This window comes from Lepus europaeus, chromosome 19, assembly GCF_033115175.1.
Source record: "Lepus europaeus isolate LE1 chromosome 19, mLepTim1.pri, whole genome shotgun sequence".
NCBI lineage: Eukaryota > Metazoa > Chordata > Mammalia > Lagomorpha > Leporidae > Lepus > Lepus europaeus.
In genome coordinates, this window is record NC_084845.1 from 4,654,976 (window position 1) to 4,680,810 (window position 25,835).

A 25,835-nucleotide genomic window follows, 5' to 3' on the forward strand; every position below is an offset into this window, starting at 1 on the left:
TAGCATCACTTTGGATTTCTTTATTATTTTCCAATGCTATTGATTGAAGTGCAAACATAATGATTTCATCTATCTGCATGTGTTCATATGGAAACACAACTATCTGTGTCTACACACATGGAAATAAACACACACACACAGGGTAGGGGGAAGGTTAGAATGTCTCTCAGTGCCTATGACCTCATGGCTTCAAGGTTACTGCAAGGCACCCCCATAAACTTATTCCTCTCCAGAGACACAGAGGAGGGCACTGTGGAACATGTATTTTGCCCACATGCAGAATTGTCCAGTTTGCTTATAGATACAGAAATCTCCCTCAACAGATCTCAATACCATGCCAGGATATTCCAAAGGCCATACTACCTTGGTGTCTTTTTTTAAATAAATGATACAATTTATTATTTTAAAAATGTTTATTCTTTTTTTTTATTTGAAAGAGAGTAACAGAGAAAGTTACACAGTGAGAGAGAGGAAGAGTATCTGAGGGAAAGACCAGGCTGAACCAGGAGTCAGGAACTCCATCCAAGTCTCCCATGTGGATGGCAGGGACCCAAGGACTTGAGCCATCACCTGCTGCCTCCCAGGTGCATTCACAGGAACCTGGTTTGGATCTCAGGCACTCTGATGTGTTGTAACTTATCCAATGTGCCACAAGGCCTGGCCCTGCAAGGAAGCTTATTTAGCTCAGAGTTCTGAGGCTGGAAGTACAAGATGGGGCAGCGAATGTGATGAGGGTATTGTGTTGCTCATAATGTGGGGAAGAAGGCCTCGGTGTCTCTTATAAGCAGTAGAAAACAATTCTTCTGTGTGGCCCCGAGCCCGCACCAGGAAACTCTTCACTTGTATGTGGGGATGCTTGCAGTGACTGATCTCCTTAATAACAGATGGTGCTGCCCTTGAAGGATGAGGGGCGCAGGACTCCTCCGGAGCTCTCAGGGCTGCTACTCTGGGAAGCTGAGTTTTCCTCCACTGAGATCCTCAGAGGCTTTCTTCATTTTCTGTATGTTGATCCCCCCTTGAAAAGTTGCACCTGCTTTATGGAGCTTCTGTTACACTCCCATATATTGTTAATTTCTGACAAATTCATTGTCAAATTCTGGTGACACCCAAGACTTCTCCATAACATCCACTTATCTTGGTGGAGCCAGGAACATGAATAATGTTTCTAATACACAAGAATTGATGTGAGAGCTACCTAGTAACTCATGTATAATTACTTATCAGTTTATTCCTTATTTTAGAGCAGAATTTCAGGCTCTATTGTTTACCATACTCTGGTACAGGGACTGCATCAGAATTGTGCCTACACTCCAGCATGAATTAATGAATCAAGAACTCCGCATTGTCAAGGTAGACATTTGGACTAGGGAATCAAATGCCAAACAAGAATGCTGCATCCAGTGTCAGAGATACTGAGGATTGAACCCCAGCTCTGCACCTGACCCAAACTGCTACCTACTGCACACGCGGGAAGTTTGCTAATGACTCAGGTAATCAGGAGGGTGCAACCCACCAGGAAGACCTCAACCGAGTTCCAGCTCCAAGCTTTCGCCCTTGATATGTAGCTGTTAAGGAATGTGGGAGTGAAAAAGAGGATATTGGGCTATATTTCTGTCTCTTTGCCTCTCACATAACATTAATTAATTAATCTTATTTGAACCACGTTGATACTGAGAACAAACTATTATCAATATGCAATTTACACACTCATGCTAGGTAGGGGATCCTGTATTCCCTGTGAAGGCACAGCTGAGCCTGGGCACTCTGGAGTCATGTCTCATGAGAATATATGGGCTCACAGCTGGGAAACTCCCAGCAACCAGGGCAGTAGTGTTCACCAGCCACACACTGGGATTATTTAAAACAACCAAGCAAATGTGAAAGATGGAGGAGAGAGTGCTCAAAGACACAAAGGTGCTCACCAGGACGAGGATGCTCTGGGTGGCTCTGGACTCTGGGGAGGACCTGGAGGTGATATTGGTCCCATGGATGTATTGGACCTGCTGCCTGTGTTTGTACAGGGTGAAAATCATGAAGCTGCTGGCCCACAGCAGGAGCACAAGAAAGACAATATCTCGAAATAACACCAGTGCTGCATACAGTGCTCCGGACTCTATTAATCTGTCACTAATGACTGAATAACAATAGCCATAATCAGCTTTCTTGGTGATATTTTTGTCATTCCATTTCCCAGTTACATACATAGGCACCATGACATTTAGTACCATGATAAGCATCCAGCAGAGGATATTGGAGAGGCCAATGTACTTGGGAACTTTTGCTTTAAACTCTGCCCATCTAGGGTTCCTGGGACTGATGGTAATCGCCTGAGAGATACACAAAAGGCAGGTACTGCCAGTGGTCACATCCCTGCTCACTCTGTGCACATAGAACACAAGCTTGCACCCAATATCACTGAGGAAATGCTTCATCCCCAAAGCTGCCATGGTTTGGGGAACTCCTCTGAAGAGAATGAATAAGCAGTTGGCTACAGTCAGGTGTTTGATGATCAGATCTGTGGACCTAAACTTGGATCCTGTGAAGTGGAGATGGAGATAATGGCTAAGAAGTGAGAAATTCCCCAGGATTCCAGTGATGGTTTGTAATAAGAAGATCATCCCCATTGTCAAATCTGACAACCATCCCATCAGCTCCAAGTGCCCAATTATTGTCTTTGAGTCTGAGATTCCTGTGTGGGAAATGAGGGGAGAACTTCATGTATTAATGTTTTCTGAAATTCAACAGTCTCTATTCACAATATCCTCTACTTACCTCAGTTCACACTTTGGAATTTCTCCTTAACTGTTCACAATAGCCAAAATTTTGTATTCAACCAAGGTGTCCATCATCAGATGAATGGAAAAAGAAAATGTGGAATATATACACAATGGAATATTATTCAGCTACAAAAAAGAATGAAATTCTACCATTCACAGCAAAGTGGATGCAAGTGGAGGGCATCATGTTGAGTGAAGTAAACTGAAACCACAAAGACAAATAGTGCAGGTTCTCCCTTATATGTGAGAGCTAAAATTTAAGAAACAAACAAAAAAAGAAAAAAGGAAGAAATGCCTGTGTGTTTCAGTATCGCTGCAAATATAGTTTTATAAAACTTAGTTTTATACCTTTGTCCAACTATTGCTTATGAATGTTATACTACCTTAGTTTTAATAATCTGTGATTGCTTTAGAATTTAGTGTATATGAGTGAAATAGTCATTTTCCGATTCAATTATTTTTATAGCTGTTATTTATATTCCCACTAAATTAGGGTCTTTTTGCTTTTTCACTTGATGAACTTCCTAATCAGAGAAATATTAAATTTTTTAATGTAATGTAAATTTAAAACATGTTTTCTCAACAACTAAAAAAAGAGAGAAGGAGAGGAGAGTGGGAGAGAGAGAGGAAGAAAGGGAAGGAGGAAGAAGGCAATATCATTATTTAAAAAAAAAAACATTTTATTTAAGGTATACAAGCTTCACGTATTTCATATATACAGATTTAGGAACATAGTGATACTTCTCACCCTCCCCTCCCTCTCACTCATGCTCCAATCCTTCTTCTTCCTCCCTCTCCTATTCTCATTTTTAATTTTTACAAAGATCTATTTCAGTTTACTTTATACTCATAACCCTACATTAAGTAAAGAGTTCAACAAATAGTATGGAAAAAAAATACCACTGTTCCTCAACAGGAGAGACAAGGGCTATAAAGAGTCATTGAATCTCAAAATGTCCATTTCACTACATTACATTTTAGGTACTCTATTAGTTACCACCAATCAGGGAAATGCTATGGTATCTGTCTTTTTGGGAATGGCTTATTTCACTGAGTATAATGGTTTCCAGTGGCATCCATTTTGTTGCAAAAGACAGGATTTTATTTACAACTTGTATCTACAAACCACATTGAATCTGTTAAAACTAATTAAATTAAAATAAAAAATATTTTTGCAAATTACTGCTTACCATTTTTTTATGAAAAGGCTTCCCAAGTGTTGACTGTATAATCTTTAAGGCTACTTCCAAAATATGAATTACTCGTATTAAGAGACATGTGAGTAATTCCTGTATTCATAACTCCATGAAAGGCAACAGTATTCATTTCTTTAAAATAAAATTATCAAGTCTGGTGCCATGGCATAGTAGGCTAAACCTCTGCCTCCGGCACTAGCATCCATATGAGCATGAGTTCATGTCCCTGCTGCTCCTCTTCCAATCCAGTTCTCTGCTGATGGCCTGGGAAAGCAGTGGAAGATGGCCCAAGTGCTTGGGCTCCTGTACCTAATTGGGAGGGCTTCCATGGAGACCTGGAAGAAGCTCCAGGGCTCCTGGCTTCAGACTGGCCCAGCTCCAGCTGTTGAGGCCATTTGGGGAGTGAACCAGCAGATGGAAGACCTTTCTCTCTGGCTCTCCCTTTCTCTCTCTGTAAATGTGCCTTTCAGGTAAATAAATAAAAGCTTAAAAAAATTATCACTTAGGCAGGTACAGGCTATTGGTTTTTCTAAATTCAAATTTTATCTTTTTGTATGCAATCTGAGTAGTTGAACCTGTCTGGGCTTGTTGGAGCAGCTGTATTAACCATAAGGTATTGAAACAAAGATACTTAGCTTTGTTCTTCAAATAACATATATGCATACTTCAGTGTTTATCAACCTTATCAATTTGCTTTAGACTGGTGGTCTTATCATTTTGTACAAGTTTACCTTTATACATAAATATTTACTCCATAAGACAACATTAATAATGATTAAATATTTACATATCTTGATAAGATGTAGAAAAACTGATTATAGTATAATTGTCTAGGCTCTTGCTTTTTGAAAACTTGTACTGCAGGAATTCAAAATTGGCTGTGTAGTGGGAAGATAATAGGAATATTATTTAGCTTTTATATTAGCAAAAATGACACCCAAGTCCCAAATATGTATTATGGACTATACTACAGGACTTGACACCATTATGGGTGGATCTGTTTATGGTAGAAACTCAACATTACTTTATGCCATATATTTACATATTTACTTAAGTGAATATGTAAGTATATTTTTTAAATAAGGCAAGATTTTTGAAAGATTGAAGTATAAGCCATGTATGCTTATTAGGTCTCTCACTATCCAACATATCCTATCTTGTAGTTTGAAATTATAGAGCTTGCTATTGACATGAAAATATTTGCAACCCAGAGCAATTGTCAGAGGACACATTTGTACCTGATTGCTGTCACCTGAAACCCATTGCTACAAGATCCCTTTTCCTTAACTAGGCTTCCCTGACTTAAAGATGGAAAACAATCAAACCATAATTAAGGAGCTGTGGGTGTTTCTGGTAGGAAACAATCACTGCATCCATTGAGCAATTTAGACAACAACATTAGAGAAAACCTTTCTAGCCCAGGAATTGCCACTGGGATGCACTGTTTCTGTGGCTATGTCCTGCTCCGTGTCACCGGCACTTTGGGCTCTCCTGGTGCATCTCTTGTACTCCTGAAAGTGGAATCAGGGACTCCTGTACAACACCAAATGGCAGACTTATTTTGGAACCACAGTCCCTAGGAATATTAAACACCAGATTTCATGATTGTTTTAATCAAACACCAAGAACGAAAGTCATGTGGATGACATCAAATTACATTTTAGAGCCCCCAGGGAGTGGTGTGAGGTGTAGCTCCTACTGCCTGTCCTAGCTCAGTACATATCTCAGAATCCTTCCTGCTTCCTGTTAGGCTGGGGCACAGGACCAGGTGCAAACACAGGAGAATCCCCTTTCTCACCTGATCACTCACCCAGACTCCTGATTGCCTCCTTGCCTGAAGCCTCGCTCTTTCTCACTGACAGAGAAAATCCCCAATTTCTCTCCACTGCCAGGACAACCTCTGCATACAAGACACCTGTCAGCACTGGGTGGGCTGGAGGCAGCTGGGGCACTAGAAATGGTGTGTGTCTGTGACCTCACCTCCCTGCAGAGCTGCAATTAACTTTTCACCTGCAGCTGCAGTGAATGTCAAGTTGGGGTACTGAGGATGTTTGTGAAAACTTTTTCCCTCTTCCCAATAGCAGAAACAATTACGCGACTGTAGTTGTTTTCTCCAAGGAGACTGCTAGACTCTCTCCTGACTCTGTCTTTTCTCAGCTCCCTGGAGCAGACAGGGTCTGAACTGGAGGGAGCAGGGGATCCTGAGGCTGACATGGGAAGACTGGCAGTGAAGCTCCTGTGTCTCCTTGGATTCACACATCTGTCTACCCCAGAGTGAGTTCTTTCTGAGACTTCAGACCACTAAGCTCAGCATCATTGATGTAATAAATGCTGCTTCTTTAAGGTTGCCAGAGTCAGGTTAGGCTGACAGAGCAACTCTGGGCTACCCAGATTCCATAAGACCGCTCCATCAAGCTCAACCAAAGAAAGGGATGACATTTTCATCTCACTACAAGCTGTCCATCAGTTTGCTGACACCTTGAGCCCACAGTCCAGTCAGGAAGAGAATGAACAAGCAAGGCCCATTCAGGAGTTTGTTTCAATCCTACTTCCCACACGTGAGCCTCATGATCAGGACAGAGAAGGCTCCTCACACTTCCTGGTGCCCACGTGGTGAACAAGTTTACTCCAGGTGCCATCGAGCCTTCCTCCTCCCCCAGCTCATTGCATAGGGGTCCTCATCCTTCCTATTTCTAGGACGTCATCTCGTCCATCATCCCATCTTTATCAAAATTGTCGAGAAGTGGACAGGGCTATGAGTGGGGATGGTACCTTGCTACCTTTGTCATATCAGTGGTCTGTGAAATTATCCTTACTCCCAGTTTTACTACTGTTTTCTTTCTAAATGATCTGTGATGCGAAACTCTTTGATAACTGGAACAGAAGTTGATAAATTAGAGGAGACATGGGAGGTATATGGGGAAATGGCCCCTGGCTGGATGGATTTCTGCTCTAAGCACAAGAATACAAGATTCTCTGACATAAAGGATCCACTAAGATTCTGGACACCAGGACCTTGTTTCGCATTACTGAGGGACTGGTGCAGCCTTCAGGAGGAGATGGGGAGAGTGTGCTCAGGTCTTTGTGGAAAAGTCAGCTCCTAGGATGATGTGATGATTCCTGGGAAAGCAATCATCAGTGAGCGAAAAGAAAAAACACCATCATATGGCATATTCTACATCAGCTGTAATTGCCCAGTTATATTGGGAAATCATTTGTTGCTATTCAGGATACAACCAACATTTTCTGATCAAATGGTCAATGAAATCTTAAACATAAATGAATTCTTAGGTTTTAGGGCTGGGATAGATTCCTGACAGAGAACAGAATATACTAAATATAGAGTGGCAGGTGACAATTTAGGTCATATGAAATATAGAATAATATTTCTCAAAGGAAAATAAAAAAAGAGAGAAGCAAAAAAGGAAGTGTACCCATAATACTAATGCACTTCAATAAAACAACAGGAAAAAGAAAAACAACACAATATGGAAAAACAGAAAAATAAACTAAAATAAAGGACAACTCAAGAAAGGTACCCTAATTCTATTCTCTGTGTGAATAGGTCATCAAATAATCTTGGAAATAAAAACTTCAAATAAAACCTTCTCCTAAGGTATCACATAGAAACAGTGCTAATTAATAATGCACAGCATGCTGCAATAAACATATATTCACAAATAATATGAGGAATGAAAAAACTTAAACAGATTACTGCTGTGTTATTTCAACAATGCAGTGAGAAAGAGGCTGTGAGCTCTCAGATGTCAGACCTGTGGTCACCAGCACAGGTAGTAATGGGAAGGAGACAAAATGTGACTTCTGGTTTCAAACCCATGCTGTGTACAGAGAGTGCTCTGTTGTGAGGTTTCACTGTGCAGTGCTTTCAAGACCCCTGTGTTTGTCACTGACAATGGTTTAATACGGATCAAAAGGACTTGATAGGACGTCCATCGATTCTTGTTGGAGTGCCATCATACTGTCCAGCTGGAGTTGAATGTTTATGTCATTAAATGGTGACTGGCTTTGAAAAATCTCCTTGGCACAGCAGGTTGAGCAACCGCCTACATTGTCAGAATCCCGTATGGGCTTCTCCACTTCTAATCTAACTCCCTGTTGATGCACCTGGGAAAGCAGCAGCAGATGGCTCAAGTCTTTGTGCCTCTGAACTCATGTAGGAGATCCAAAGGAAGCTCCTGGCTCCTAGCTCAGCCTGGCCCAGCCCCAGCAGTTGCAACCATTTGGGGAGTGAACTAGAGGATGGAAGATCTCTTTCTTTCTCTTCCTCTTCTTCTTCTTCCTCTTCCTCTCTCTCTCTCTCTCTCTCTCTCTCTCTCTCTCTCTCTCTGATTCAGACATTCAATTAAATAAATAAATCTTCCAAAAAAAGGAAAGAAAGTCTCATGTGGTTTCCATGGTAAAAACTGATAGATACTAAAGATAAACCCACCAAGGTAAAATTTTGAACTTGGTGCAGACATGGGCTCTCATAAAGGTCATGGAAAACTCATGCAATGAAAAAAACTATACTTAAGTTTAAGAATTTCTTGTCATCAATAGAAACTTATCGATTAATTCTAATTTTCCAATAAATTTTTGAAGTGCTCTTGTGTAACTAAAATACAAAGAATGAAATTGAAAAAAGAATACATCATGTTATTTAAGTCAGCTAATTATGCACAGTCTTCAAAAATAAGAGAAATAGATTTTTTCATCAACAGGAATATTAATCTACAAGAATTAAGACAGTAGGACAATGGGAGTGGTATAATGAAAAAATACAAGGAGATAAATCATTCTTCTGTGTATGTATATAAATGAATGCTTTTGTAAAGATTTATTTATTTATTTGAAAGTCAGAGTTACACAGAGAGAGCAGAGACAGAGAGAGAGAGAGAGAGAGAGAGAGAGGTCTTCCACCCAATGGTTCACTCCCCAATTGGCCACAATGGCCGCAGCTGCCCTGACCCAAAGCCAGGAGCCAGGAGCTTCTTCTGGGTCTCCCACACGGGTGTAGGGGCCCAAGGCACTGGGCCATCTTCTACTGTTTTCCCAGGCCACAGTACAGAGCTGGATCAAAAGTGGAGCAGCCAGGTCCAGAACCAGTGCCCACATGGGATGCCGGCGCTTCAGGCCAGGGCGTTAACCCACTGAGACACAGCACTGGCCCCAAATAAATGTTTTTAAAGAAATTTTCATTTTTATCTGATAAATAAATATTATATGGGGAACCATGTGATGTTCTGATATACGTATATCCTGTGTAATGTCTAAGACAAGGTAAATATATTTAACTCCTCAAAGCTTCCCATTTCTGTATGTAAAAACATTCAAAATATTTCTATTACCTTTTGTTTACAAAATTCTCCAGAAAATTCTTGTTATTTATAGTCCCCCATTGTGCAATAGGAACCAACAAATATATACTTTTACATTAAACTTACAGACTACTCCTAATACAGTCAAATACTTCTCTTTTTAAGGAATTTATGTATTCATTTGAGAGGTAGAGTTACAGACAGTGAGAGGGAAAGACAGAGAGAAAGGTCTTCCTTCTGTTGGTTCACTCCCCAGATGTCCACAGCGGCTGGAGCTGCCATCTTCTACAGCCTTCCCAGGACATAGCAGAGAGCTGGATTTGAAGAGGAGCCTCCGGGACTACAACTGGCACCCATATGGGATGCCGGCGCCGTGGGTGGAGAATTAACCTACTGTGCTACTGTGCCAGCTCCATCAAATATTTTTATTCAGTTGAATTTTATTAAAAGAGATGGGGTCGGCACCGTGGCTCACTTGGTTAATCCTCTGCCTGCGGTGCCAGCATCCCCTATGGGCACCAGGTTCGAGTCCCGGTGGCTTCTCTTCCAGTCCAGCTCTCTGCTGTGGCCTGGGAGGGCAGTGGAGAATGGCCCAAGTGCTTGGGCCACTGCACCCACGTGGCAGACCAGGAAGAATTACCTGGCTCCCGGCTTCTGATGGGCACAGCATCGGCTGTAGCAGCCATTTGGGGAGTGGACCAATGGAAGGGAGACTTTCTCTCTCTCTCTCTCTCTCTCTCTCTCTCTCTCACTGTCTATAACTCTACCTGTTAAATAAATTTTAAAAAGAGATGTACATAAAATAAAAGGATTCAAATAAAAAGTTAAAAATACATATTCTTGTCAATCTAATCAATGGAACAAGGAGCTTGGCGATGCATATGGGTTTCAGGTGGTTCGAGTTAAGCAGCTTCCCCAGGGCGATTTCTTTCTTTCTTGTTGTGAGACTTGTGTCAAAGATGAGTCTTGGCACTGACTCATCCTCAAGCAGGTTATTGTAGGGCTTCCGAAAGCCAGGTCCTGGGAGCAGGCTGGTGATCTGGACAAGAGACAGGGACAGGTGACCACTGACTGGGACGGTCTCTATGCAAAGTCCTTTCTCAGAGTCTCTGTGAATCAGCCCCCTTTCCTATGCCTGTATTCAATGTAGGTCGGGTACTAGGAGTTTCTCACCAAACCTGCCTCCCTGGACCATTCACAGACTTTTACCTTCAGTAGGGATCGGGCAGATGGCCAATTTTTCTATCACCAGAGAAGTGATCCATGGATGGAATTAATAAAATGATATAAGACCTTTTTCCAAAGTCTACTAACAGAGTAAAGATGCAAGCCACAAGTGAGAAAAGCTTTACCTACTCCAGCGACGTCCCAACTGACAGAAACTCGTGAGGGAACACACTGAGGGCTCTGACACTATGGTATGTTTCAACATCTATTCAGGAAGCAGAAATTCCCTCTACCAGAAAACAGCCAAAGCTGCTCTTGTTTAGATGCCAATTTTTGCTCTACATTATGTGGAAAACCCAGCCCATGGAGAGCAAAAAGATGGAGAAAGAAAGGTGGAAGCACCAATGGTTAGCTATACATACAGATCATCTTCCTAGGGAGAAAGCCTAAGGGTATGGGTGTCAGGGGTAGTAATTGTTGGTACCAAATTCAGTAAGACCTTGTCTGTTCGCAACTGAAACATTGTACAGAAATGTAGAAAGGAGAGGAAGCTGAAAGGCTAGGAAACACTGTGTAGTTGTTGAGAACTTCTTCATCATCTTGAGAAACAGTTAATTTAAACTCAAACTATAAGCTAGAAAGCAAATATGGTAAGAACCCTGATCTTGAAGCCCCAAAGGCAAAAGTCTGAAAAATTAAGATGATGATGGAAGCTAATTGGATAGCTGGTGGGCAAAAGGAGATTAGCCCTTTAAGCAATGACATATTAGGAGCTGGTATGCTGGTGCCAGCAAATTCTCCTGTACAATAGGTCTAATAGATCTCTGTGGTTTATGGATGAAGTAGGTGATTCATGGAGACCTAGAGCAAACTACTGAGTCTTCAATAACGCAATGCCGGGAATTCAACAGTGTCAGATTATCAGGAGGCTAAAAGTACTGGTACTCAGGGTGCCAACACTGTGGCCCAGAAGGTAAAAGCCCTGGCCTGAAGTTCCGGCATCCCAAATGCATGTGGGTTTAAGTCTGCCTGCTCCTCTTCCAATACCCCTCTCCGCTATGACCTGGGATAGCAGCAGAAGATGGCCCAAGTGTTTGGGCCCCTGCACCTGTGTGAGAGACCCAGAAGAAGCACCTGGCTCCTGGCTTCAGATTGGCGCAGCTCTAGCTGTTGTAGCCACCTGGGGAGTGAACCAGCAGATGATAGGCCTCTCTCTGTGTCTCTACCTCTCTCTTTCAAATAAATAAAAAATAAATCTTTTTTTTTTTTTAAAGTACTGGTACTCAGTGACCTTGAAAATGATTTTCTTCTATGTTGATCTCAGGAAAAGCCAAATGTGGCTGTTTAAACCGATCACAGCTTACACTTGCTCTCTCACTGCCACAGGTGTTCATGTAAATTCACCAATTTCCTGTCAGAATTTGATGAGAAGGGGTTCGGATGTGATGCCGTCATAATATACTATAAAATGATGACGTCTTGTCACAGCGACAGAGAGAGCGACTGATTTTGATTTAAAAGATTCAAAAACAAACAAAAACAAATATCCAGCAGCAGGCGTCCAGAGCGCAGAAGCAGCAACAGGGAACCCACATCCCCCCTCACGTTGACTCCGCCCCCACCCCGCCCACTTCCTCCGCATCACGTCCCACCCCTTGCCCGCCCCACTAAGCCAGGATCCTGCCCTCTGTCCCGTCACTCCCTTCTGCGCCTGCGCAGTTTGCTGCGGACCCGGAAGTGAATCTAGCTGAGCGACCCTGGCGCTGGAGTGAGTGGGATTCGAGTTTTCTTTACTATCCTCGCAGCCCCCGTTCTCTCCGCGAGAGATGCTGGAGTCTTCAGACGATAACATCACTGCAGCCGCCTCGCTGTCCGCGGCGAGGGCCAGCGCCGCCGGGAGATGTGCCGTGTCCCGGTGACTCCGCGCAGGCTTGGGGCTGAGGTGAGTCCAGGGTCGGTGCCCGCCTCCGGCCATCGCCTTCAGAGCAGTGGGAAGTGACCGCTCCCCAGGTGAAGTCACATTCTCCATTGGCGGTTGTCTCTTTCCCGAGAGTCTGTGTTCGGCCTGGATAACCCGCTGTGACAAGTCCCACCGGCCTTCTCACAGCACCTCCGTTTCCCTCAGATTCGGCCTCGCCGAGATCCGCGGCCTTGAACTTGCGAAGAGGATCGTCCTGGGAAGGGCTTCAGACTCGGGCATGGATCAGAGACCGGCAGCGTCTCGCGGTGCCACTGAGGTTGGACCAAGGGCTTCCCTGTGCCTGCGGTGTCAGCTCGCTGTAGGCCAACGTTCAGAAGAGGAGCACCTTGGTGTGCTGGACCAACTGCGAGAAACATCTAGAACATTTTGGAAAGGAGAGTTGAAAAGGAGGCGCCCGCTTTTCCTTATTCCGCTGTGCATTTGAATCTAAACAAGTGAATAAGTGTTTCTCTGGCCCAAAATATCAATGATTAGGACAAGAATGGAAAGTTCAGAGACAGCTGTCAGCGATGCAGGGTGTTTTGTTGAGTAATTTTGAAAGGAAGAGGTTCTTAAACTCAATTACAGCCCATCTGTCTTTTGAAGACCTCGGTGTTTATCCAGGGACTCTAATGCAGCAAGTATTTTAGATAAAAATATTTATAATTAAGACAAGATATAAGTACAGAGAACTTCATCTTTGTCATTCAAGCTAAAGCCAAATTCTGGTTCTGCCAATACACTTTTTTAATCCGAAGTATCCGTGATATATCTTTGATTTGTGGTAGAACTCCAAACAGTTCCACAGATTCGGGACTGAGACGTAAAACATCCCCTTCCCTGTCACATCCTCCGTCATCACTGTCTTCAGTTCTGCAGCAAGAGTAAGTGCAGGCCTTGTAAAAATGCATTTACCTCTTTTTTTTTTTTTTTTTTTTTTTAGCGTTTATTCATTTAAAGTCAGAGTTGCAGAGGCAGAGAGAGGGAGAAGTCGGTCAGTTGTCAACCTACTGGTTCACTCCCCAATTGGCCACAATGGCCAGAGCTGTGCCAATCCAAAGCCAGGAGTCAGGAGCATCTTCTGGGTCTCCCATCCAGGTGTAGGGGCCCAAGGACTTGGGCCACTTCAACAGCTTTCCCAGGCCATAACAGAGAGGTGGATTTGGAGCACCTGGGACTTGAACTGGCACCCCATGGGATGCCAGTACTGCAGGTGGCGACTTTACCCACTACACCACAGCTGGCCCCATGCATTTATCTCTTAAGTGATTTCATTTAAAATTCTTCAGTGGAAGTTCTATAGTGATGTTTTATTCTACTTACGTGTCTTGGAGTTATTTTAGTTTTAAGAAAAAAATATATTTGGGGGTGGTGGTGCTAGCATTGTTGTGTAGTAGGTTAAGCTGCTGCCTGCAACGCTGGCATCCCATATGGGCGCTGCTCCACTTCCAGTCCAGCTCCCTGCTAATGTACCTGGGAAGGCAGTGGAGGATGGCCCAAGTGCTTGGGCCTCTGTATCCATGAAGGAGACCAGGAAGAACTTAGCTCTTGGCTCAGCCTGGCCCAGCCCAGGCTGTTGTAGCCATTTGGGAGGCGAACTAGCTGGTGGAAGTAGCTGGTGGAAGATAGTTCGTCTGTCTTTCCCTCTCTCTCTCTCTCTCTTGACCTTCAAATAAATAAAAAATCTTTTTTTAAAAAAATAGACATGGCCTAATAATCTGGATATGTGATTAGAGCATGGCCTGAATTTAGACACAAGTTCTTTGTACTTTTTGCTATTATAAAGAAGGTCAAAATAGCTGCCCTAAGCAGGCTGTTTTACTATAGATATCTGAGGGTTCTTCTGGGTTGAGCAACTTGAAGCAAGAGTGGTACATTTTATATTTTGACAGGTTCTGGCAAGTTGCCCTACCCCAAAGCTACGGAGATACCCTTTTGGTCATAAACATGTGAAATTTAAACAATATTTGATTTTATATAACTTTCATATTTTGGAAATAGAGAAATTTCAACTCTTTATATTTCCATTTCCCAACTGCTTGTGAGTCTGAATAAATTCCATTGCTTTGTAGAAGTCTAAAATAGATTTTCAGGTTTTTCTGGGTTTTTCTTTGACATGTCATTAGGGACTTCTATCAGTTAATTTTTATGTATACCCTGATTCTTACAGTTTATAGTTTTTTGCATTTACCTGTGTTTGAGCCAACCTTCTTTTTTTTTTTTAAAGAGTTTATTTATTTATTTATTTGAAAGTCAGAATTACACAGAGAAAAGAGGAGAAGCAGAGAGAGAGAGTGGTAGGTCTTCATCCGCTGGTTCACTCCCCAGTTGGTTGCAGCGGCCAGCCAGGGCTGAGCTGAACCAAAGCCAGGAGCCAGGAGATTCTCCCACGTCTCCATTGCAGGTGCAGGTGCCCAAAGACTTGGCATGCATCGTCTACTGCTTTCCCAGGCCGTAGCAGTGAGCTAGATTGGATGTGGAGCAACTGGGACCCGAACCAGTGCCCATATGGGATGCCGGCACTGCAGGTGGGGTCTTTACCCACTACACCACTGCGCTGGCCCCACTTCCAACCCTTTTAAGGACACATCCAGTGTTGCCAACCAGAGCACCCAAAGTTTGGTGTCCTCACTTTTTATTGAAGTCTTTGTACATAGACATCATTGGTAAAATCATTGACAATGTTATTGAACTGCTGTGCCCTAGAGGTCATGTTGGTATCAACCAGACTGAAAACCCCAGTCCTACAATCTTGTGGGTGGTCTTCCTGACCTGGTCAGTCCTCCAACCTCAGTTTCATCCCATTGGCATAAATTATCAGGGCCACCATGACTGACAGAGGTGCTCCATTCACTCACTACAGAAATTTTGAGAGTTTAGCAGTTAATTCCTAGGAACAGAACTGAGGCCAGCCCAAAGCATCAAAACCTATCTTTCTTTGTGCTCTCTGCTTTTTATCTTGCTTTGGAATGCTTCACCTTTGCAGGATGACAAAATATGTTCCCTTTAATCCTAATATTCAAAATTATGTTGAATTCTTTATTTAACTTGGATATCTTGTAGCTATTTTACTAATTCATTTTTAAGTTTCAGGTAGCACAAAACTGTCTGTGTCTGTGATCAAAGCTCCACTCGTAAGTTAGCAAGCCCTTCCATTCTGTTTTTCTTCAAAGGTTATGTTGGCTGCCCTAGATATAGCAGAGAATTTTATTTGGAAGCCTTCCATTTCTTTTGAGTATGGATTGCTCTTTCTTCCACTGACGTCTTTATGTTACCACATATTCCAAATAAGATCTGTGCTTGCCATATTTTGTTAAGTCCCTCAGTAAAGCTAGAAATGTGTTAGAAATAGATATCGTACTACATTTGCTAATAGACAAAGATTTTCTTGTATAATGTGTATTGATTTCTAATTAATATCACTAGAGAAGAAAGGTTGTTTTATTTATTTATTTATTTGTTGACAGGCATAACTGAGAGAGAGAGAGAAAGGTCTTCCTTCCATTGGTTCACCCCCCAAATGGCCGCTACGGCCGGTGTACTGTGATGATCAGGAGCCAGGTGCTTCCTCCTGGTCTCCCATGTGGGTGCAGAGCCCAAGCACTTGGGCCATCCTCCACTGCCTTGCTGGACCACAGCAGAGAGCTGGACTGGAAGAGGAGCAACTGGGACTAGAACCCGGGGTACAAGCGCTGCAGGCAGAGGGTTAGCCTAGTGAGCCACAGTGCTGGAAGGTTGTTTTTAATATGTTCTCATGAATTCTTTTTAAAAATATTTTAGTAATATAAAGAGAACATGTTTCATATGTTTCTTTGTTTTTTTCTTTTTTTTTTTATTTGACAGGTAGAGTTATAGACAGAGAGACAGAGAGAAAGGTCTTCCTTCCATTGGTTCATTCCCCAAATGGCCACTATGGCCAGCACTGTGCTGATCTGAAGCCGGGAGCCAGGTGATTCTTCCTGGTCTCCCATGTGGGTGCAGGGGCCCAAGGACTTGGGCCATCCTCCACTGCCCTCCTGGGCCACAGCAGAGAGCTGGACTGGAAGAGGAGCCACCGAGACTAGAACCCGGTGCCCATATGGGATGCCAGCACTGCAGACGGAGGATTAACCAAGTGAGCCACGGCACTGGCCCGCTCATATATTTCTAAACTATAATTCTAAGAACATAAGGATACTTCCCTCCACCTTCCTCCTTCTTTTTTTTTTTTAATTTTGCAATAACAGACTTTTGATTTACTTTATAATCACAGGTTTAATAATTCACTAAATATAGTTTTCAACATGTAAAAAGTAGAAAGGCCACTGTTCCACAGGACTGTAGCTAGCCAGGGGCTATAAATGACAATTAAATCATAATATGTCAGTTTCACTCAAATGTTCAGGGATTTTGTTGTTATATATATATATATATATATATATATATATATATGTATGTATATATATATATATATATATATATTAGCTACCACAAATCAGAGAAAACATGATATTTTTCTCTTTGGGTCTGGCTTATTTCACTAAGCCTAATGATCTCCAGTTGCATCCATTTTGTTGCAAAAGACAGGACTTCGTTCTTTATTATAGCTGAGTAGCATTCCATCATTTATATATACCACGTGTTCTATATCATCAGTTGATAAACATCTGGGTTGATTCCTTTTATGAGTCCTTATAGTTCAAACATTTTTTTTCCTAGATTTCAGTCATGTCATCTGTGGAAAATAATAGTTCCAAGCTTTCACTGTATTAGTGTTTGCTCCTTTCCATCTTCTACTGGTCCTGCCCAGGCATTCTGTTCACTGGTGAAAGGCAGGACTCTACCCACAACCCTGGTGTCAGCCTACTTTCCTAGAAGTGCTTCCATTGTTTACTCCTGATCCTGATGTGCTGGAATTTTCTTGCTTAATAAAGATTCTTTTAATTTTCTATTTTTCATGATTTTAATTATTCAGTAACTTTTTTTCAAGAATCTACTGCTTTCATATATTTTTCTATCTCTTTATTTTAATGTATAATATTAATACATTTTCTATTTTTAAAGATTTTTTAATTTGAGAGAGAGAGAGATAGGTATCTTCCATTCACTTGGGCCAATCCAAAACCAGGAACCAGGAGCTTCTTCCAGGTCTCCCGTGTCGGTTCAGTGATCCAAGGACTTGAGCCATCATCTTTAGCTGCTTTCCCAGGCACATGAGCAGAGAGCTATATTGAAAGTGGAGCAGCCAGGACTCTAACCAGTGCCAGTATGGGATGCTGGCATTGCAAGGGCAACTTTATCCACAATGCCACAGCACTGGCCCCTTATTAATACATTTTCTAATCCTCATTCCTTTACTATTAGATAAACTCTATTTACCTATATTAATGGCTAAATACTGAAATTTAAATGTATAAGATTAAACTGATATTTACATGTGTTTATTTAGTGGAGACTGGAGTTGAAGTTTTATTAAACTTGTTTTGTCATGTTGCAGTTGTCATTCACTAGGTTACTATAATAATGCTGGAAATGACCAATTAAAATGAAGTATAATTTGTAAGTGTTCATTGTTCCAAAAATACTATTTTGTTATTAATTCACATAAGCAAAAAAATTAGCCAAAAACAATTCATTCAAACATATATGTTAGAGACCAACACATTTACTACCTATGGTGTGTATAGAAGACATGCCATCATTGCATAAGTAAGTTTTATATTTATTTTCACCTTGGATGTTTCCATAGCCTTACATCTATTCTGTACTATCACATTAATGAGTTAATAATAGTAAGAATAGTAACATGTGCATGCATGCATTTTTGTATATAATCACATTTAATGTGGTTTTATGTATCAGACTTGAATTTGTTTCAAGTTTTCTCAGGAAACTCACAACATATTTTAATGCTGTACCTGTCACTTAACTGTGTGATTCTCTTTTTTTTAAAGATTATTTTATTTATTTGAAAGGCGGATTTACAGAGAAGCAGAGGCAGAGACAGAGAGAGAGAGTTTTTCCATCTGCTGGTTCATTCTCCAAATGGCCCCTATGGCTGAGTCTCCCACATGGGTGCAGGGGCCCAAGGTCCTACACCATCCTCTACTGCCTTCCCAGGCCATAGCAGAGAGCTGGATGAGAAGTAGAGCATCTGAGACTAGAACCAGTGCCCCTGTGGGATGCTGGCATTGCAGGCAGTGGCCTCACTCTTTACACCACTGGCCCCTAGATCCCTATTTTTAATGGAGAAAATGAAGCTGTGTTGTATCAGAAAAGAAAGGCTTCATAATGTGGCATCTGTGCTCTAACCTTCCCCTTTGTTCAGATGATCTGCCTAATTCATGCTGGATTAATCATGCTTCCACAATCATAAAACTGGATAGCAAAATTTCAAAATACCTGATTTGTTGGTTTTACCTTTATGTTTTTTACTCAGTAATTCTTTTTTTATTATAATTATTTATTTGTGAGGTAGATATAGACAGTGAGAGGGAAAGATGAGAGAAAGGTCTTCGTTCCATTGGTTCACTCCCCAAATGGTTGTAACAATCAGAGCTACACCAATCCAAAGCCAGGTGCTTCTTCCCGGTCTTCCATGTGGGTGCAGGGGCCCAAGCACATGGGCATCTTCAGCACTGCTTTCCCAGGCCACAGAAGAGAGCTGGACTGGCAAAGGAACAGCCGGGCTGTGTGGGATGCCAGTGCTGTGGGAAGAGGTTAACCTACTGCACCACAGCACCAGCTGCAACTCTGTAATTCTTGGAAAGAGTGCTAGATATCTGTGTATTTAAGATGCTCCTAAATAGTCAAAAGGAGATATGAAAAAAATTATAAACAAAATTTTAAACTGTGTTCTAGATCCATATTAAGTACTCTCCTGTTAGTTGAATAAAGGGCTGGAATTATATTTTAGAGAAGCCACAATACATCATGTTCCTTTTTACTTATAAGCAGAAATCTCTCTCTCTCTCTCTCTCTCTCTCTCTCTCTCTCTCTCTCTCTTTGATTAGTATAGTATTTCCATCATGGAGCAAAGGAAAGAGCCCTGGACTGTGGAGAGTGAGCTGAAAATAGAAAAAAAAAAATCTTCGGAGCTCTCAAGGGTGTCTTCTTCTCCCATACTGCTCTGTAGACATGTAAAAAGTGTATCCCCCCACCCTCTCATGGAGCTGCAGCTCAGGTGGAGACAAAGGCAAAGTCTGTGTCATGACCTGCAGAGCTCTGTTACCTGGCTCCTGGGACCCCTCTGATCCATTATTATTGAGAGGGACAGGAGGACAACTTCAAAGTGTCCACTGTCCCCATCAGTCTCTCTCTATGTGTGCTGTACTGCATCTGGTCCTCAGTTCTTAATTCACAAGGAACAGAATGTCTGATACCAGGAGCTGCCTGGGTTTCATGCTCACCTCATGTATTGGGGAGATATTCTTAAGAGATGGGAAAACACTGGCTGTTCTTCCTTTGCATTTGCAGCCCTAGGACACTGCCTGGAGCTGTCTCAAAGTTGCTTTACCTCTTTAGGCCCCTCAGATATTTCTTTAGTTTTGCTTTTGCACCGTGTCAGGAATATGTAATGGGAGATTAGGGTGGAACCTCTGCGATGGTTATTCAGCAGGACCATAAAGACAGTAGGTAGAGCCATTGTCTTCTTTACCCCCAGTCCTACATGAAAAGCTTATCTCTATCTTTCAGATGCTCAGTCTATTCTTCTAAAATAAGGAATTTTATTTTAGTGCAGTCCTTGTCCCATAAATGTACAAGCTTTATCTGTGTTCCTCTATTTCTTGGATTTTTTATTGATCTCAGTATAGCACACTACTACTTAGCATATTAATTTTTAGTGCTTGGATACCCAAGTTTCCTCAGGACTTCCCATGCTGCTTCCCATATTGCATAGGGAAAGATTCTACATTCTTCCAAAGATCAGCTTACATAGAATAACACTGTGGTCTGGTGACTATCTAAATCAGTATGCCAGGGAGTAATTAATTAGTTGCCCTTCACTATGCAGGAGGCTTATCTCAGTAACACTATTTGGAACACAACTCAGTTCCTGGCCTTCTCTGGAAACATTTCTTTAAGTTGTACTGAGACCTTTATGCCAAGTCCTGAGTGGACCATAATGTTTAATGCTCAAGAATGTTTAAGGCAGCCTGAGCCTGAAGGCCCAGGTTGAAACTCTGACTCCAGTTTATATACTGTGTGAATTAGTGTTAGATCCAGAAATGCCATATGCCTAATATTTTGTCTGAAAAATTGTAAGAATTTTTCTCAAGAATGTTTAAATGAAAACGATTAGATTGCTTAGACTAAACATTCCCTTAAATTTTACCTTTTACATTTTAAGATTTATTTGGAAAAGTCACAGAGGGAGAAGGAGAAACAGAGAGAGACCTTCTACCAGCTGGTTCACTCCCCAGATGGCCACAATGACCATGGCTCAGCCAGGCCAAAGCCAGAAGCTAGGAGCTTCTTCTGGGTCTCCCACATGGGTAACAGAGGTCCAAGAATTTGGGCCATCCTCTGCTGCTTTCCCAGACCATTAGCAGGGAAGTGGATTGGAAATGGAGCAATTAGAACCCATATGGGATGCCAGTGCCACAGGCAGAGGATTAACCAAGTGAGATTCGCTCACGCTATGTAGGGTAAAAACTTCAGAGTTCTTTGGGTCATTAATGGTTTCAATTATATATATATATATAGATAGATATCTATATATGTGTGTGTGTGTATATATATATATATATATACACATATATGTATATATATATGTGTGTGTATATATATATGTGTGTGTATATATATATATATACACATATATGTATCTTTTTGCCGAGGGTTGCATATTCAGGATCTGGTGCTGAGGCAATTGGTCTGGGAACGAGGATGTCAGTATGAGTGTGGTGTCTGTGTGTCGTGATATTTGGATCTTGCAAACTCAACTCCCACTTAGAATGAAAGCACTTAATTAACATGATGCTGTTCATTCCACTCATGACGTGGGCCAGTGGTGCCATGGTTTTCCTTCTGTATAGGCACAAGCACCAAGTCAGTCACATTCATAGGAACAACATCTCACATCGATCTTCTCCCGAGACCAGAGCTACCCATAGCATCCTTGTCCTGGTGAGCACCTTTGTCTCTTTTAATGCCCTGTCTTCCATCATGGGTGGATAAACAAGTCATGATGCATCTATACAGTGGGATCACAGTGATGGGGAAAGCTGAAGATGATACACAGAACCACGTGGTTAATTATCAGAATTGTTACGCTGAGAAAGTGAAACCAGTGTCAGAAGTCACATAGTGCATGATTCCAGTTAAATGATCACACAATACCTAATTTTTCAGTTTAGCTTGGAAAGCTAACAGTATAATGACAGCAAGCAGATCAGATGTTCCCAGGCTATGGGTGGGGAGAAAATAGTGACTTCACGCATGCAGGAAGGCACTCTTTGTGGGGATGGAGAATCTTTTCTTCCTATACTATGGTGGTGGAAACTAATAGAACTCTACACCTGAAAGGTGTGCATATTCCCTCATGTAAATTGTATCTCTATAAATGACATCTGAATAATACCTATCCCATAACTATAAATATATTCACAATGAGGACTCTTCTTTAACAGAAGTTGCAAATCTCCCAGTTTATTGGATGGAAGATACCATAATTTGTAACACACATCCTCATTTCTTGTTGTCTTTTCCACAAGTCCAGTGAGGGAAAAGAATTACTTTGTGTGTTTTCCTCAGAGAGAGTGCTGAAGCACATAGAGCTTCATCCCTCACAGGCAGATCCCCCATTGGGGCCGGAGCAGGGAAGGTTGAAGGGTTTGGGCACCAGTAGTGGGACCCTCATCAGGAGCTCAGACACAGCTGTGGTTGAGATGTTATGTACAGCGGTGGGAAAGACTCCCTGCCACATCTTCAAGTACAACATTGAGCATAACTTTTCACAAATGCTGTTTGTCACGTTATGAAGTTTTTTATTCTTAGGTGTTGAGTGTCTTCATCATAAAAAGCTGTTGAATTTTGTCAAATGCTTTTTCTTTTAAAAATTTATTTTTATTTATTAGAAAGGCAGTCACAGTGTGTGGGCAGGGGGGATCTTATATCTCATGGTTAACTCCACAAACGGTTGCACTGAACAGGGGTGAGCCAAGCCACTGGGCCCTTATTGCATTCCTTTCCAAGGCACATTAGTAGGTTGCCAGATCAGAAGTGGAGCAACTGGGACTCAAGCTGGTGCTAATAAGGAATGTCAGAGTTGTAGGCCATGGCTTAACCTGCTGTGCCACAACACTGGGACCTCACTTTGCAGCAGCTGTGATGATACATGTGTTCTTCTTTATAATTCCGTTAATGCAGTTTAATGGTTCATTTTTATGTTGAATCACCTTTGGCTTCCACTTCTTCATAATGTATAATCATTTTTTAAGCCACAGCATTGTTTGCTTGTATTCTGCTGAGGATTTTTGCACCTATATTCATCTGGGCTAGTGGTCTGTAGTTTTCCTTGTGACTTCTTTGGCTTTGATATCAGGATAATGCTGATCTCACAGAACAAAGAAGCATTCCACTTTTCTGCTTTTAGGGGAAAGTTTGAGGGTTGGTGTTAATTGTTACTTAAATTTGATAGAATTTACCACAGAAGATATCTGGTCTTTTTCTTTGAGTAGTTTTAGAATTAATTCAGTTATTTTTTCTTCTTAAAAGTTGTGAGTGATATATTAAAAATTATATTTTCATTCGATATCTCAGTTTCCTTGCACAGAGTCCCTAAAGCATTTAGAATATCTTGATGGTGTAAGAGGAGGCTGTTTTCACATAAATAAATCTTTGAAAACAATGAAATATTCACCAGTCACCAACTTGGATTGTTATAAACAGGAAAATGTGAAGCATGATAGGTATTCGAAAGTCAGAGTTACAGAGAGAGAAAATCTTCCATCAACTGGTTCACTCTCCAAAAGGCCAGAAAAGGCAGGGCTAGGCAAAGCTGAATCCACGAGCCAGTAACTCCATTTAGGACTCCCATATGGGTGCATGAACTGAACTGTTAGGGACATCTTCCACTGCTTTCCCAGGCACTACAGCAGGGTGCTGGATTAGAAGCAGGCCAGCTGAAACTTGAACAAGAGCTCTGAGATATGATAGCATCACAAGCAGCAGCTTTACCCACTGTGCCACAATGCACCCCAGAACTTACTATTTTCTACTCCTCCTATAAGTGAGATCATGTATTGATTATCTTTCTGTGTCTCATTTCACTTGCACAATGTCCTTCATGCCCATCCATGTTGGTACAATGCTGGCATTTCCCTCTCTTTAAGGCTGGATATTATTCCACTGTTACGTACAGCATATCTTTGTCCACTCACCTTTCAGTACACATTTAGATGGCTTTCATGTCATAGATCACAGGAACAATGTAGTAAAAAACATGAGTTCAATGACTTATTGAAGGTCTCATTTCTTTTGTTTACAAAGGCACGGGTGGGGCCACAGGATCATATGATTGCCACATTTTTAATTTCTGAGCCACTGCTATGCTATTTTCCATAATGTCTCCATCCAATTTACATTCCTATCAACAGTGTACAAAAATTCACTTTTCTCCATGTTCTCCTGACACTTGTTGCCATTTCTTTATTTGAGGAGCTTTGTTATGTTCCACTTACTTGCTAATTTGTGCCACTTTCATTATGTCAAATTAAGGGAGCACCTGTGACTTTTCCACAGTCTCCACATTTCTTGTTGGAGTGAGGAACATTGAAACATTTCCATAATATAGGAATTAATGTGATAATTATATAGTAATTCATGATTATCACTCAAAGTATATTCCTTAAGTTAAAACATTTATTTATTTGAAAAATAGACTACAGAGAGACAGACACAGGGAGAGAGTGAGAGAGAGAGAGAGAGAGAGAATGTTGCATCCACTGGTTTACTATATAAATGGGTTCAGTGTCCAGGGCTAAGCTAAGGTGAAGACAGGGCAGGAGACAGGAGCTTCAGCCAGGTTTCCTATATGACTGCCAGCAACACAAGCACTCGAGCCATCATCCTCTGCTTCTCTCAGGTAATTACCAGGAAGCTGGGTCAGAAGTGCACAAGAGGCCGGCATTGTGGTTTAGAGGGTGGAGCCACCGCCTTCAGTGCTCAGAGATGGACAGAGCTGGCAGGATTCCCTGCTAGATTTCTCATATGTCTGGAGCCTTTTTCTCCCCAAATCTGACATAAAAATCATCAGATTTTGATACTTCATAAATACTAGTCTGCTTTATGAGTAGAATCAAATATAGCTTTGCAGAATTTAAGATTTAGATTTTTTTCCTTATCAATATTATAAAACATTTCAAATTGTTATAGTGATTAGTGAGGGACAAAGCCAAGATTGCAGTATAGAAACAGGACGTTCTGAGTCACTTGGGGAAAATAGATATTTAATAAGGAAAGGGGATACAGGTTGGCAACAGAGCTGCAAGAGTTTCATGCAGAGAAGCCCAGGAGTCCAGCGAGACTGAGCAGGCCCACACAAAGGGAACAAAGAGTCATGCGGGCATGACAGGGGTGCAGAGGAGAAGCCAAATGGGGAGACTGATGCCACACCCTCCCCCTTCCTGGGCAGACCAGATGAGACTCGAGGTTGCAAGTCCATGGAGCGCCAGTTAGCAGTGGGCAGGAGAACCAGGTGAATTGTGTTTGAAGTTCCAAGTGGGAAGCATAGGGGAGTACACAAGGATCTTGGGCACACCTCTGCCCATCCTTGTCTCCCCATCCCCCCAACAGGAACCCAGATGGGAGAAACCACATTGTCTGTTTACATCTCTGAATGTAAACAGAATGTGACCGCATATGCCTCCTGTGCACATACCCATCAATTGTGGGGACCACTTCACCACATGCCCCCCCATCCAGGAACAAGGATTGCAACATTTCAGAGTAATTTTCCCCCACCACCACACAAACTGTACAATGGAGAAAAGTTCTAAACATTGAAATCCCTAACTTGTTTCACACACCACAGCCTGGCCCAAGTAGGTGAGGCTTAGAGCTCCAGAGCTCTCCTATCTGCCCCCTTCACCATCCAGAAGTGAGCAGGACTTCAGAGGCGGGACTGTATGCTTCCACTGGCAATGCACAGACATATAGCAGCTCACAGCAGAGGGAAATCTCACCACAAGCACCAAGACACATATTTACAATAAAAGGAACCAGAAATGCTGAAGAACAAGTGGAAAAATTCTAGTAAGACTAGGGAAGACAGTATGAGCCACAGAAAGGAACACTACATCTCCTCTTTAATAATAGAAGTGGAAGAAGAGATTGAGGATATGCCAGAAATGGAATTCAGAATATTAATTGCCAGATTACTTAGAAGCAATCAGAAACAAATTCATGAACTAAATGAAAAGTGTTCCCAGGAAAT

At 41.9% G+C, this 25,835-nt stretch overlaps 1 protein-coding gene across 1 annotated transcript; it reads right to left on the reverse strand.

Moving 5' to 3' along the window:
* Positions 1-1,712: 1,712 nt before the first annotated feature.
* On the reverse strand, positions 1,713-12,487 carry LOC133748716 (vomeronasal type-1 receptor 4-like). Its single transcript, XM_062177648.1, has 2 exons — positions 12,064-12,487; positions 1,713-2,689 (listed from the first exon to the last, which is right to left on the reverse strand). Exons 1-2 carry the CDS (start codon positions 12,485-12,487, stop codon positions 1,713-1,715), a joined length of 1,401 nt encoding a protein of 466 aa, XP_062033632.1.
* Positions 12,488-25,835: the final 13,348 nt, after the last annotated feature.